The following is a 15,327-nucleotide window of genomic DNA, read 5'->3' on the forward strand; positions in this document are numbered from 1 at the left end:
TCTTTTTCTTTATTATTATTATTATTAGTATTAGTATTACTACTATTACTATTATTATTATTGCTACTATTACTATTATTGTTGTTGGTGTTACTATTGTTGTTGTTTATAATTTGTATAATCAACCTCCCTATGATTCGACCTCGATCTTGCCGGGTTATTTATTACTTCGACACTCTTACACTTGGAAGAAGATATCAATTTTTTGGTCGTGTCAGTGTATAAACATGTAATTTGATAAAAATTATCATATTATTTTATTTGCTTGTTAGATGTGATTGGAATTTTAAAAAAGAATTCTATAGGTCTTATTATCTATAACTTTAAAATTTTTTAGTTATTTGAAGTTAGCAAGTCCTTCAAACAATGACTAAAAGTTACTATTTATGATTATTTTTAATTTTATTGTGTATTTGAGGTTTATATATATATATACATATACATTTAGATTAAAATTGTTAATTTAATTAAAATTTCACTAATTAGAATGTTTTTTTTATATTTAAATAATCCTGTAGACTATTTTTTCAGATTGGGTTACTGAATTACAAAATTTTCATAAAACATTAGAGTGTTTTTTATCAACCTTGTGACTTAAAACTCTGATCTTTATTCGTTACGTAATCAGCTTTGAAGGCAGAACATATCCGATCTTTTTTAACAACATGAAGCTGTGGTTGCCAATAGCAGGCACAAATTTAGTTTTTGTTCGTTTTGGTGCCAACGATGGAGATTTCCATAGAACAACTAGCATTCGCAGACTAGATTAAAACTACTTAGAGGAGTCCTGTGTACCTGGGGGAGTCATGTGTGTTTACTGGGCCAAAAGACAGTTCTATATTTAGAAACAGACAATGACTTTGCCTAACGACCAATGTTCACATTTTACAGTGGGGTAATCAACACGTAACATTATACCATTTCCTAGATAAACATGTATTGCTTTCTTCTACAAAATATTCGAGTTTCATTTCTAGAAGTTGTGGTCTTCAGCAAATGGTAAATTAACGATAGCTAAATTAATATTGCTACCTATATTCTCTTTCTTGAAAGGATAACGAGGTCGGATTTTTTAAGCAAAAGAACGAGAGGATATTCTTGTCCTTGATTACCTAAATTAGGAGACCATCATTGACTGATCCGTTGCTTGCACGGCTCCCATGGCCATACTTTATTGCATTTTTCAAACCCAACTGTCGGAATTATTAATGCACTTATCATTTTTAACCCTTGTTCAAGCAAGCCAAAGCCAAGCCAAGACAAGAAGCGTATTTTATTGTGTTCTTCAAAACAAAAAAATGAGTTAAAAATAATGGAATCATCGCCGTGAAGGATGAGCCTTTTCCTGTCTCTTTCATGTCATGTGTTAGAGCAAGTTTCAGTAATCATAACTAGCTTCACCCCACACAGGACACATAGTTTATATAGGAAGCTCCCTTACACTTCCAATTTAATAACCAAAGATTTTTTTTTTTTAGTTTTTGTTTTCTTGTTTCCATGTTCCAACTTCTGCCCCACTGGAGAAGAAATGGTTAAGACCTTATGGATAGACCTTTCACCCACCAGAAAGAAAGGGAAACAGCTCACCAACAAGAAGAGCAACATTGTCATTACAGTCTCAAGCTGTGTGCGCCTGTAGTAGTGAAGCTAAGAAGAAGCTCCAATAACCTGAAATCGTTTTCTCTATTGGGCTTCTGGGTCTCAAAATCTCTTAGAAACTTATATTGCAAAGCTAGGTTCTCAAATGGGTGTTGCTTGAAAAGACTGCAGTTTAATGGTATGGTAGTGAACAACTCTGCTTTTTGTGATTCACCTGGGGTGGTTCTGAAAGAACAGAAAGTAGAAATGGAGGGTTTGATTGAGAAGAGTAATGAATGTAACAGAGAGAAAGATACGAACTTTGGTGAAAAGAAAGGTGAAGTCCAGACATTTGGCGATTTGATTGAAGACAAGGGTAGAGAAAGCAGTTCAAGTTCTGAATTTTTAACTTCTGAGAACACAGGGCATGGGGAGCATAGTCATAGCAGCTCTGAAGAGGGCTCATCTTCTCCTCGTACATTGGGTTGGCCTCTACAGAAAGATGAAGTATATGACTGCACAAGTACCAATAGTACAACTGATGATGAAGAAAAATCCCATTTCGATGATAGGAAGTTGGAGAAACAAGGGTCTTCAATTTCAGGTATTGATTAGTTTTTTATTCCTCTTCTATATTTACTCTTTGAAGTTCGTGATAACGTGTTTAATGTTATGAGTATGGTTTACGGTGTGATAGAGACTGAGATGATGAAGGAAAGGTTTTCAAAATTGCTGCTCGGAGAAGATATGTCTGGTTGTGGAAATGGGGTTTGCACAGCTTTGGCTATATCAAATGCCATTACTAATCTATGTGGTAAGTTATTTGAGCGTGTGTGGTTATTTCGGTATTATTGATCAGTTTACTTTCTTACAGTACGCAATGGCTTTTATTTTGATGGTTATTGCTCTTTCTCTGCTCAATTTTGCAGCTACCTTGTTCGGGCAACTATGGAGATTGGAGCCTCTAGCACCAGAGAAGAAAGCAATGTGGCGAAGAGAGATGGAATGGTTTCTTTGTGTGAGTGATCACGTTGTGGAGTTGATGCCTTCTTGGCAGACATTTCCAGATGGGAGCAAGCTCGAGGTATAACTGTGAATGTGTGTGGTTTTATTTTTATTTTTCTGAATAGACACATTTCCTACTCCACTTCATTTGCTACGGACCCTGGTTAATGTGGCCAGCCATGAATATCTTTCAATTTTCTCTTTTGTGCCATGCTTCAAGTCTTTGCAAATCCGACAAATTCGAATATTGAGTTTCTGTTTTGAATTAGACTGTTGGTTCAACAGATTGATAATTGTTCAGAATGGAATTCAATATGGTTTGTTGGGAAACTATTGGTCAATAGAAGCTAACTTCAATAGAATAGATTTGAGTAATTAAGGCCATACCATTAATTGCAGTAATGTTCTAATGACCCCGTTTTTTGTTTGTCCTGGTGATTAATGGACTTGTAGCTGGAATCCTATTTTCAAACATGTAAAAATCTCATTCCCATGGATGTTTAAAAGTGAACAGCTCCATGTGACAATAGAACGAGTGACAACATTCTTTTTATTGTTATTGGGGGCAAAAGGCTGGAGAGAGGAATTCTCTTTAGAGCTCAAATGTATGAGTGATTTCTGGAATGTGTTCTCTCGGTTTTTTTATTAATGTTGTGAACTTGTGATCCAGGTTATGACCTGCAGGCCTAGATCGGATCTTTACATAAATCTTCCAGCTCTGCGCAAATTGGATAACATGCTTCTTGTAAGATTCATCAACACTAGTTAGTTCATAAATGCTAGTATTTGTCACGCGTTCATTCTGAATGTGAATTTCTTATGCAGGAGATCTTAGATAGTTTTGACAATACTGAGTTCTGGTACATAGACCAAGGGATCCTGGCCCCTGATGCTGATGGGTCAGCTTCTTTCCGAAGATCCCTGCAGCGCCAAGAAGAGAAGTGGTGGCTACCTGTGCCTAGGGTACCTCCTGGAGGCCTCCATGAAAATTCAAGAAAGCAGTTGCAGCACAAACGTGATTCTACAAACCAAATATTGAAAGCTGCTATGGCTATCAACAGCATCACTATATCTGATATGGAAATCCCTGAATCATATATGGAGGCTCTTCCAAAGGTATAATCACCTTAGATCAATGAATCAATTTTTGATATCAGAAAGACATGTTTCTTAAAAATTGTTACCCCAAACTTTGTTTCAGAATGGAAAAGCCAGTTTAGGAGACCTCATCTATCGATGTATCTCTTCGGATCAATTTTACCCAGAATGTCTTCTGGATTGCCTAGATTTGTCTTCCGAACTTCAAGCTATAGAACTTGCGAACCGAGTGGAAGCCTCAATCTACATGTGGCGCAAAAGGACCAATTCTAAACCTGTCAATGGTACAAATCGCTCCAGTTCAAAGTCATCCTGGGAATTGATGAAGGAGCTGATGATTGATGTAGACAAGAGGGATTTGCTTGCTGATAGAGCAGAAAGCCTCCTGCTTTGCCTGAAGCAGCGATTCCCTGGTCTTCCACAGACAACTTTAGATATGAGCAAAATCCAATACAACAAGGTTTTGATTTCTTAGCCCAATGAAACATTTTTATCATCATGAATGTCTGTTAATATCAATTTCATAATCAGTTCTCTTGGTTTCTTAGGATGTTGGGAAATCCATTTTGGAGAGCTACTCAAGAGTTCTAGAGAGCTTGGCATTCAATATTGTGGCACGAATTGATGACCTGCTCTACGTGGATGATTTGACAAAACATTCGGATCATTTCTCTTCAATCTCTAAAGTCAGTGTGATTGCTCACAAAAGTGTAACAATCCCATACTCAGTCCCAGCCTCAAACAGTCCATATAAAACAGCTTTCACCACACCAAGCTTTTCACCTGGGCAACGAATAAGCCCTGTAAAGGGAGATCGATCGCCCTTCATGACCAGTGGAAAAATTCCTCAGCATGGTTTAGGCGTGAAAAAGGTCTTGACAGATTATCTCAGTATTGATACAAAAGGCAGGGATGGTGGCATTACAATCGAGGGAACAGACAATGTGATTCGAAACACCCCAGCTTCTCAAAGTGGAATTGAATCTTTCGGGTCTATATTAGAAACAATCAGCACACCCGAGAACAGATTTTCTGATATCTGTTAAAATCAGCTGCTGCTAGCTCTTTTGTGCATGTCTTCTTCTTCTTCTTCTTTTTTTCCCATAGATGGTGTTATTTAAATCTCAGTAGCAACGAGATCTCTATATTGATAATGAGTTGAATGCTTCATTCATGCTGCTCAAGCCTTGTGATGAACTTCTTGTTTGTTGTTGAACTTTCCTTCATTGACCCATCCCCAACTGAGCAGCACATTTACTGGTCCGGAACACGCACTAAAAGAAGGGCAAATTTTAATTGATTTGAAAGTGCAGTTCAGGGGCATTCCGAGAATTGAACTCGGGACCTCTCGCACCCTAAGCGAGAATCATACCACTAGACCAAATGCCCTTTGATGATCCTCCGAACAACCTATTTATTTATATATATATATTCATTCCATATTCTCCACTTGTGCACATATTAAAAATTATAAATACAAATTCACACTATAAAGGAATACTCACCACCATTTATTTATTTATTTATTTATCTTGTAAAATAAAATCATTGAAAGTTAAGACACTTAAATTAAAACAAATGAAATTATAAACATTTAAATAACATAAAAAAATACTTAATTAGTAATAAATTAAAAAAAATTCACTTTTAATCTATGAATATATTAGTGTGCCATGTGTCAATTTAACGACAACATTAGCATTTCAACCTTACAAAAGGAATTGATTAAAAAAATTTGAAAGTTAGCAAACATTAATGAAATAAATAAAAATAGAGACTCAAATACAAAAATCTGAAAAGCTTATGCTCTCAAAATATTATTAGCAATTGTATTACTTCTAAATTTGATTGATCCATGATTAGGGCAAAATATATTAAAATCACTTCAGTAAACCCTCAGTAAATATCCAATTTAGTGACATTAGGAGCTTTAACGGAATTAATTTTGTTACAAAGACAGTTTTGTGATCCCAAAATGAGCAATTAGGTTCCAATTATTTAAGAACCCAAAGAGAACTTGAAAAACCTGATGAGTCAACTTGAATCCTAGAATCTCAGTTGACTTATTTTTTTTAAAGCACAGCATGATTGTAAAGAGTAGGGAAACTCAATATTCTGAGCACTTCACCCTTTAACCTTTTTAAACGCTTAAAACTTCACCCCCTTTGCCAAACATGAACTTAACATTTCTCCATTTTTTTAACCTCCTAACAAGTGCAACCTAAGGTCTAATATTGTTTTTTTTTCCCTTTTAAACATTATGTATCAACTTGTATATTGTAATTACAATTCAGTTTCCTCACTGGACATTGAATTCATGGGGTTGCATGATTTTTTTAAGGCATGATAATTACTCTTTTCTACACAATAGAGTTACTTATAACTGACAATAGCATCTATTTGAAATATTTACCAATAAATGATTTATATGAATTAATATTCTTTTACGGTGTTTCTCTATTAATAATCTGGTTTATATTTTAATAAAAATATAAAAAATAATGTATGCACAATACATCATCAAGTACATTTTTAAGTAGCAGGAAGCCTTTGGTGCATGGCTTCTTGGATGTCCAACCTAAATCATTATGATTGATGAGGACGTGATACTTGTATTTGGTTAAATCTTTAAAATAGAAACCTAGCAATTTTGTCTAATTATATTTGATTCAACAGTGGAAAGATTAACGAGACAAACGAGCAGGTTTACTATTTTGCTATTAAATAGTATCTAATTTGACAATACACACGCACGCGCGTATTATCCTTTTTTTAAATTAACCTGTTGAAATCAATAATAAATTTAATTTATAAGATTATATTTATCAAGTCAAAAAACATATCTTTTAACAAATTAAATAACAAGCATATTGTGTTGAATACACATGTACACATGCACTCATTACCTAAACTATTTGTTTTATTATTAAGAAAAACAAGGTTATATATTCGTGTTTATACCAAAATAAATATTCATACATGTGTCGACTTGATAAAAATAATTATTGTTTATATAAAAAATAAGCATTTACATGTTAGTCAAATAAAAATAATTATTATTTATAATTAAATATGAAAATAAAAGTTATAATTCATTGTGAGCATTGGAACCAACCAAACTTGAAGAGTTCTAATCAATCAAGAAAATTAGATTATAATAAACTAGATGACTAAAAATCATGATCAACCAAGAAAAAATGATTAACCATATAACTTTGTGTTCGTGCCAATGACAAGAAGGTTTATTTCTATTTAGAGAGGGAACGCTAAATTAAACTAACAAAGTTATTTAGCTTAATTAGGACTTCATAGGATTATCAACAAAGGAAAAGTTTGGTTTACATTAGAATTTTGTATAATATCATAAAATTTTCATGATGAACCAAGAAAAGTGATCAATCATATAAGTGTGTGTTCATGCAAATAACTAGAAGGGTCATTCCTGCTCACAATGGGAATGCCAAATTAAACTAATAATTTTTGAAGAAAATTGATAAAGATGTAAAGATATTATTAAAAGTAGATTGAATAAGTTTAGTTCACATTATAAATTAATAAATTTTTTCATTAATATTTTATGTAAGTTTCATGTAAGTAATGAATGATCATTCTAAGATGTATTGAGTTACACCTAAAGGGTTGTACATAATGGATTATTGTAATGGAGTTAAAAGTTTTATTAATTATATACTATATAATCTAAAAAAAATATTTAGTAGAGACAACATTAGACGTTCATATAAGAGGTGTAAATTCAATCCAGATGTTGTTATAATACTTTTTCTACAAAAAGAATTTATGAATAAATACTTGTATTAGTTTACGCATAAAGAACTATATGTTTCTTATAAGATCATTGTAGAAATAATGGTTGAGTCAATTGTTAGTTCTAGTTCAAGTTCTAGCAATGTGCATAAAGTTCTAGATGATAATAGTAAAAGTTATAAGAGTATGATTATAAATGCAAGAGGAATGACTCAAGGTGTTGGAGATGGATGTTTAATCATTGATGAATAACTAAATGCAAATGCAATGAATGTTTTTTTTTAATCTTTTAAATTTTTTTGATGAACCATTATGGGATGGGTGCACAAATCACTATAAATTATCGATTGTTGCACGTGTTTACCATCAAATCAAATCATGAGCAAAGTGAGATCGGTTAAAGACTCATCGAATAGGCAAGAAGAATTTTACTTGGAGGAAATAGGTTGAAAAAGAAATTATATACTGCTAAATGCAAGATGAAATCCCTTAGTCTTGGGTATTAGAAAATTAACACATGTATCCAAACTTATGCATATTGTACTACTTAGAAAATACAAATTTGACATAGTACAAAACTTGTGGGCATTCTTTGTATAAGCCTATAACTAGCAGGGGAAATACTTTTGTTACATATAGAAAACTAAGATACTTTCAAATCACTCCTAAACTATAAATATTATTCATGTCTTTAAAAACCACTATGAATAGATATAGCACCATTCACTTGATATGGTGGATGCAGTTATGGTGTATCTTTTTTATGGTGAAGTTTGGAAGCTGTTTAATAGGGTGAATTTTTAGTATTCAATGGAACCCAGAAACACATATGTTAAGTTATATATAGACATATTCAATCTATTTAGATATTTCAAGTTAGGAAGACAAGGTAATGTGAAGGGAATTTAAACCTTCGCACATGTCAGAACTTATCTAAAAAGCTTATATCTAACACGTGATATCTAAGCATTTTGTATAGTAGTCATAGTGTAGTGTGAGGAACCAAAACTTGGAGATTCATGGTTGAATTACCATACACACCAATAGATTCATTTTGTCTGTTTTGCATGCGCAGCGGATAGTAATATTATGTTTTATCACATATATTTAAAAAAAAACATTTTATATAAAAATATTTAACTAACCATAACTTTATTTTTTAGTCTATGATTCTTAGACTCATCCAAATCAATAGAGCTTTTTGTAGAAACTCGTATATAAAATAAGTACCATAAAAAAAAGTCTAGTAGCTTATGGATAGCCAAGCTTATAAATTCATGGTAAGTTGGATTTCAATAATTTTTTTTATAAGTTATTATTATTTTAAAAAAACTTTTATTACTATTTTTTTTATGAAACATATAACACCCAATTACAAGAAATATACAGGGACGATTATTTGACCTATCTAAGAATCGATTCGAATTTGTGGTTCGATCATTTAGTGGAGCTGATGAATATTAGATTTACCGTATGTCAAATACTATAGTTGAGGATTTGTGAATAAGATATAATATATCAACTCTTGGTTTCTCACCTTTAGGTTCAAGCTCCCAATCTTCTACCATACAAGCAATTATGCAAAAATAAGTTGAAACTTACACAACCTAACTTAGTACTAAAATGGCCCAACTTTATTATGAGATGAGTGAATTTAGGCATCTTCCTTCTCCTCCTTCTCCTTTAACTGTTATCTTCTAGATAAGTTGTATTCAAGTTGATATATTTTAAATTAATAATAAATATTTTGTTATTTTATTTTATTTTAATTTCATTTTCTTTTTTGTTTATTTTAATTTTTTTCTATTGTTTTTAGTTTATTCTTTTAATAAAATATGAAATACAATATTGATGAAATTATTAATTGAATGTTAATATATATGGAATGACCGATAAAATAAGCCCATCATAAAGAGTTGGAAAACAACTATAAAATTTTGCCACTAACAATTATATATCGAATTACTAATGAATTAAGTCTCTCAAAAAGTTCTAGAGAGTGTAAAAACATTACTAGAATTTCTCTTAAAAATATTTAAATCATTGACAAGTTAACTTTATTAGTAATATAAACTAAATCATTAATAAAATTACAAATAATTTTTTTTATCAGTGATATTTCATACTCATTAATGGAATTACTAATGAAATGATGTTGATAATTTTTTTTTACATGTTTTTTTTTTTATTTCTAACTCCATCGATAATTATATTACTGATAGAATGACCAATATAATAGAAATGATAAATAATAAGTTTTTCAACAACTAGTTACTATCCATGATTCTATTAGTAAATGTTTTTTTTTTATTATATAGAATTAGAGTTTAAATATCGATGGAGTATTCTCTTAATTTTATGGAAAATAGTTGTTGTTGTTATAGGTTATTTGTATATTATTATAAAATTAAAATTAAATATTTAGATTGAATTCAAACATTGTATCAATATTTATTTGGTAGTTGAAATTTATTTTTTCAATTTTTTTTCTTGAATTTACCTTTGCTTACAATTTTATTTATACCTTTATTTATCTTCTTTCTTTTAATTACCTTTTATTTTATTGTTCTTCTTAAGTGGTGTTTCTTGGGATAAATATCCTTTTTTAAAGTTTGAAATCTTTGAAAACCCATATTTTATTTGATTTTGAGAAGCTACTACTTGTCTTAGTATAGAATTAAATTCTTAGATGTAATTTCTCCTTGTCGAAATGATAAAATGAAAAACCGATAGCATAATCAATAAGAAGATTGATAATTATTCAAAAAATCAATGCATGATTATATGTCAGATCAATAAATAATCAATTTAATGTAAAATGGGGTACTTAAGTTAAAAAAAATAAAAAATAAATAATGAATGCCTTAGCATCTAAAATTCCCAATTTTTAGAAGAATCACATTCCAAGCTTCATGAATAATCTAATGTTCAATGACATTTGATATTTAAAATAATTCAAGAATTCTCAACAATACAAGAATCTTTGGCATGTCAACATATTTTTCCCAAGTTCTAATATCCTCGTACAAGACATTTTTCAAGGTATTTGATATTTTTCCCAAGTAAGTTCTAATGTCCTCGTACAAGACATTTTTCAAGGTATTTTAATCTTCATGAGCGGTGGTGAGTGTATCGGCCTTTCAGGCGGGTGACCAGGGATCGTTCCCCAGCAACAGCGTCAGTTTTAATTTTAATTTTTTCTTGAAAGTTTTCTTAATTCTTGGCGCATGCTTTTGGGTGGAAGGAACGCGGTGTTTAGAAAAGGTAATGGCCATTAATTGGCCAAGATAATGGCATGTCTGTGTTGCGGTAGGTGGCTCAAAGGGGAGCTTTGTGGTGGTGGTAAAATTGGAGTTCTAGTCTTCTAGAGGCCCACGGAGATGGCTGGATAATGAGCTTTAAAGGTTTTGCGCTGTCATTAAAATGGTAACATCTGGATATATGCAATGGAATGGGATGATATGGCACCCAAATCACCAACCTTTGATTGGACTGGAAAGAACTACAATTTACAACACTAATTTTCCAAAGCCAAGTGCTGCAATAATATCAATTTGTCTCTTGTTGTAGTGCTAGCCCCATTCTGATTAGTGGACTGGGCATCGAGTTGAGGTTCATCTTGCAGTATAAAAGCTGTCCATAGGAGTAGGAGCATTGCATTCCCATACAACAAGAAAATTAATTTGTTCATAATTATAGTTGAGATACAGAAATATGGAGGCTCCTCTTAAATTCATCGGTCTTCTGGGATTGCTTGTGCTTTTGAGTGTTGCTGGAGGGGTTGATGCTGCTGGGGAATGTGGAAAATCTTCCCCAGACAATGAAGCCATGAAGCTGGCTCCTTGTGCAGAAGCAGCACAAGATGAGCAAGCTGCTGTGTCAGACAGTTGCTGCCTTCAGGTGAAGAGAATGGGCCAGAAGCCAAGTTGTCTTTGTGCTGTAATGCTTTCAGACACTGCTAAGGCATCTGGAGTCAAGACTGAAATTGCCATTACCATCCCCAAACGTTGCAACATTGCCAACCGTCCAGTGGGTTACAAGTGTGGAGGTTAGTCAGCTCATTCCTGGTTGTAAGCATTTGATTTATTCGTTATATTCTTGCCTCTTTAAGTTATAAGCATTCACTCGTTACTCACCCGTAAGGTAAACATTGCTGTTCTTGCAGGTTATACACTTCCATGATGGGATAACACATCAGAATTGGAGACCATAGCTAGCGACCATGAACTTAAAAGTACTTAAAAGCTGGTTGCTACTTCAGTAACTAGCAACTACGTAGCTCTACTTCTCCTTCCAGTGAATAAAAGCTAGCGGGTGGAATGTATCTAATCTAAATAATGTGTGCAGAATCAGTAATGTTATGATTTGAACATTGGCTGACTTGTGTTTTGTTTTTTTCCTTCTTTATTCTTCCCTCAAAAAACTAGAAACAAGATGCCAACAACACAGCGCTCCAAATTAACCCCAAATGATTGAATGTGTATGGGCAAAAGGAAATGACAGAAAAATGGGTTTTTCGAGATCCTAGATTCCACATCATATTCAGATTTAATCAATACCAAAATGGTGCTGTAGGATGTGTCCCCAGCTTAGAAAATCTTGTTCACAACCATTACTTTAACGAACCTTCGGAAAGATATAGCCCCATAAGTTAGGAGTTTTTTCACTTGTTAGCCCTGTCCAAAGACTTTTTTTTTTTGTTTCATGTTCTAGCACAAAAACAATTGTTGTTCATGTACTTCATGGTGCAACAACAACTGATCTTGCATACAGTAAATGCATCATTTATAGGTTGTACATCTATCAGATACATGATTTATTAAAATATTAGTTAATTTTAGTTTCAACTATTTCAATTCTCTACCTGGCAAAAATATAATAGCAAAAATACAATTTCATATAATCGTGTCACATTTCAATTCTCTACCTCGCAAAAATACAATTTCATATAATCGTGTCAATATTTCACATACTCATCAACACAATAATAATAGCCAACAACCAATAAAATCACTTAATTTTCATAAAAAGTAAATTTAAAATAACAAAATTAATTTTAACACCAAAATAAAAAAATTTTCCCTTCCAAATTAGTATAATTAAGAAAATAATCCATATTCTATCATATAAATAATAATTATTCATGTAATATACATGTAATAATTAGTTGTGCATATAGTAAATGCACAACCTATAGATCACACATCTACTACATGCATGATTTATTAAAATAATAGTCACTCTTCATTGCAACTATTTTAGCTCTCGGTTTAGCAAAAACTCAATTTCGTGTAGTTATGAAAACAACAATAATAGTTCAAACAACTTTTCACATAGTCATAAAAACAACAATAATAACCAACAATTAATAAAATCACTTAATTTCCATAGCAAGTAAATTTATAAATAAAACAATTATTCTTAACACCAAAATAATAAAAAAATTCTTTTAAACTAGAATAATTAAGAAAATAATTAATATTCTAACACATAAATAATGGTTGTACTTGAACTATATATGCAATAACTAGTAATACATATAGTAAATGCACAACCTATAGGTCATGCATCTACTACATATATATGATTTCTTAAAATATCATTCACTCTTGGTTTCAATTATTTTAGCTCTCTATCTAGCAAAAACACAATTTTATATAATCACAAAAACAACAGTAGTTAAAGCCAACACTTTATATAATTATAAAAACAATAATGATAGTTAACAATCAACAAAATTAATCTTAACACCAAAATAAAATTTTTTTTTCTTCCAAATTAGCATAATTAAAAAAATAATTCATATTTTAGCACACAAATAATGGTTATGCATGCACTACATGTGTGACAATTGGTCATGCATATAATCAATGCACCACCTATAGGTCGCACATCTACTATATACGTGATTTGTTAAGATATCAGTCACTCTTGGTTTGAACCAATTCAGTTCCTTACCTAACAAAAACACAATTTTATATAGACATAAAATCAATAACAATAGTTTAAGCCAACATTTCACATAGTTACAACAACAACAACAATAATAACTAATAACTAACAAAATCATAATTTTCATAGCAAATAAATTTATAAATAAAAATATTAATCTTAAGAACAAAATAAAACTTTTTTTCTTCCAAACTAGTATAATTGAGAAAATAATTCATATTCTAGCACACAAACAATAGTTATGCATGTACTACATGTGCAACAACTAGTCATGCATATTGTAAATGCACGACCTATAGGTCATGCATCTATTACATGCGTGTTCTATTAAAATATCAGTCACTATTGGTTTTAACCATTTCAGCTCCCTTCCAGTAAAAATACAATTTCATATAATCATAGAAACAACAACAACAGTTCAAGTCAACATTTCATATAATCACGAAAACAACAATAATAGCTAGCAACTAATAAAATCACTTAATTTTCATAATAGGTAAATTTATAAATAAATAAAATTAATCTTAACACCAACATAATTCATTACAATAAAGAATATTAATTTAATTACAAATTAATTAAATTACATAATTAAACTTCTAACTATTTAACCTGTTGATGGGCCTACACCATTAGAACCACAAGCATGTTGTCATTATGCATGGTAAACAATATCATCCTTCTTAGTTGCATTATCCAAACGCTGAGCCTCCCTAACCTCGTCAAGTGAATAACAACACGATGAGAACCTAGTATTGAAAGCACCGTGCACAATATCATCGGTAGCATAACAAATTACGAACATAGCTTTTTGACCCTCACATATTAAAAAATTCATCTAATCTATTAAAGAAAATTATATTGTCATTTTTAAGATATAAATAAGAATTTTATTATTGTAAAAAAAAACTAATTCATACATGTCAATATATTACATCTTGGTGCACGAGTCTTATAATTATTTGGATTACATGCCAGTTGATGCAGAGATCTAACTCAATAGGCAAATACAACTTTGTAAATATACAATCTCTTTTTGCATGCCACAAATTGATAAATTATACATGAACCACCGACTAATCATCTGTTTCTTTATCTCGATGTTTAACATCATGTAGGTGATCAAGTGTGTCAACATCATCAGATATGTGTTGATGCAATCCAAACTAATGCATTACCTGATCAGAGCAATGCACCTCAACTATGGTAAAACAATGCATAGAGACCACTGATAGCCATAAATCATTTTATTTTATGCATAATGGAGATGTTCTTCCAATCAAATCATAGGTATACGATGTTAGTATCACCTATGAAACCATAAAACATATATATTAAAAACATTCACACAAAAAACAAAGTTAAATAAGAAAATAAATAATTGAGTATATGCATACCTGGTAGGACTTATGTGAATCTAACTTGTAAATATGGGTAGGATCTTATGTAAAATGTCTAGACCTCTCCTCAACCCAACTAACATGTTTAAGATAATTAAGCTAGATAATTTATTTATATAAAATTTAAATTTAATAATGTGTTTATAATTATTATTATTGAGCTCCAATTAAGTCGTCTTCCCGTAACCATGTCGAGTATTTGATTTCACCAAACATCAGCACAACCAATATGAAGAAGCTCTCATGGTCATAACTTTATATTCATAATAAAAAATTATTACATATTTAAATTAACTATATTTAATATAATATAATATCAAATTATACTTGTAAAAACAATAAATATTCACTAGTTTTTTAGCAGCGGCAAAATGTAACATGAAATTGCATTACCAATAAAATCAGTGAAGATCATGGTCCTAAACATATGCATTATCTATGCTCTAGCATAATAATATAGTGCAATCTCTATAATGCCCTATGATAGGGTCTCAAGACTCTTTTTATTTATAAAAAATGTACTTATTTA

General features: G+C 31.2%; 2 protein-coding genes and 1 non-coding gene across 3 annotated transcripts; 2 read left to right on the forward strand and 1 right to left on the reverse strand.

Moving 5' to 3' along the window:
• Positions 1–1,453: 1,453 nt before the first annotated feature.
• LOC105107724 (rop guanine nucleotide exchange factor 7-like) lies at positions 1,454–4,897 on the forward strand. Its single transcript, XM_011001757.1, has 7 exons — positions 1,454–2,182; positions 2,276–2,392; positions 2,508–2,662; positions 3,254–3,328; positions 3,409–3,699; positions 3,785–4,141; positions 4,230–4,897. Exons 1-7 carry the CDS (start codon positions 1,543–1,545, stop codon positions 4,725–4,727), a joined length of 2,133 nt encoding a protein of 710 aa, XP_011000059.1. The 5' UTR covers positions 1,454–1,542; the 3' UTR covers positions 4,728–4,897.
• A 101-nt stretch (positions 4,898–4,998) lies between these two features.
• TRNAP-AGG (transfer RNA proline (anticodon AGG)) lies at positions 4,999–5,070 on the reverse strand. Its single transcript has one exon. It is a non-coding gene; the product is annotated as a tRNA-Pro (tRNA).
• A 6,027-nt stretch (positions 5,071–11,097) lies between these two features.
• LOC105107725 (Bifunctional inhibitor/lipid-transfer protein/seed storage 2S albumin superfamily protein) lies at positions 11,098–11,826 on the forward strand. The gene is made up of 2 exons (XM_011001758.1): positions 11,098–11,494; positions 11,612–11,826. The coding sequence occupies exons 1-2, from the start codon at positions 11,161–11,163 to the stop codon at positions 11,626–11,628; spliced, it is 351 nt and encodes a 116-aa protein (XP_011000060.1). The 5' UTR covers positions 11,098–11,160; the 3' UTR covers positions 11,629–11,826.
• The last annotated feature ends 3,501 nt before the right edge of the window (positions 11,827–15,327 follow it).

Source organism: Populus euphratica, unplaced genomic scaffold (genome assembly GCF_000495115.2).
Source record: "Populus euphratica unplaced genomic scaffold, PopEup_1.0 scaffold167.1, whole genome shotgun sequence".
NCBI classification, from domain to species: domain Eukaryota; kingdom Viridiplantae; phylum Streptophyta; class Magnoliopsida; order Malpighiales; family Salicaceae; genus Populus; species Populus euphratica.

Excerpts from the sequence above, each read along its gene's own strand:
- LOC105107725 (XM_011001758.1), top strand. The coding sequence starts at position 11,161 with ATGGAGGCTCCTCTTAAATTCATCGGTCTTCTGGGATTGCTTGTGCTT.
- LOC105107724 (XM_011001757.1), top strand. The coding sequence starts at position 1,543 with ATGGATAGACCTTTCACCCACCAGAAAGAAAGGGAAACAGCTCACCAA. Across the intron at positions 2,393-2,507 it reads TGCCATTACTAATCTATGTG|CTACCTTGTTCGGGCAACTA; the intron begins GTAAGTTATTTG and ends TCAATTTTGCAG. Across the intron at positions 3,700-3,784 it reads ATATGGAGGCTCTTCCAAAG|AATGGAAAAGCCAGTTTAGG; the intron begins GTATAATCACCT and ends ACTTTGTTTCAG.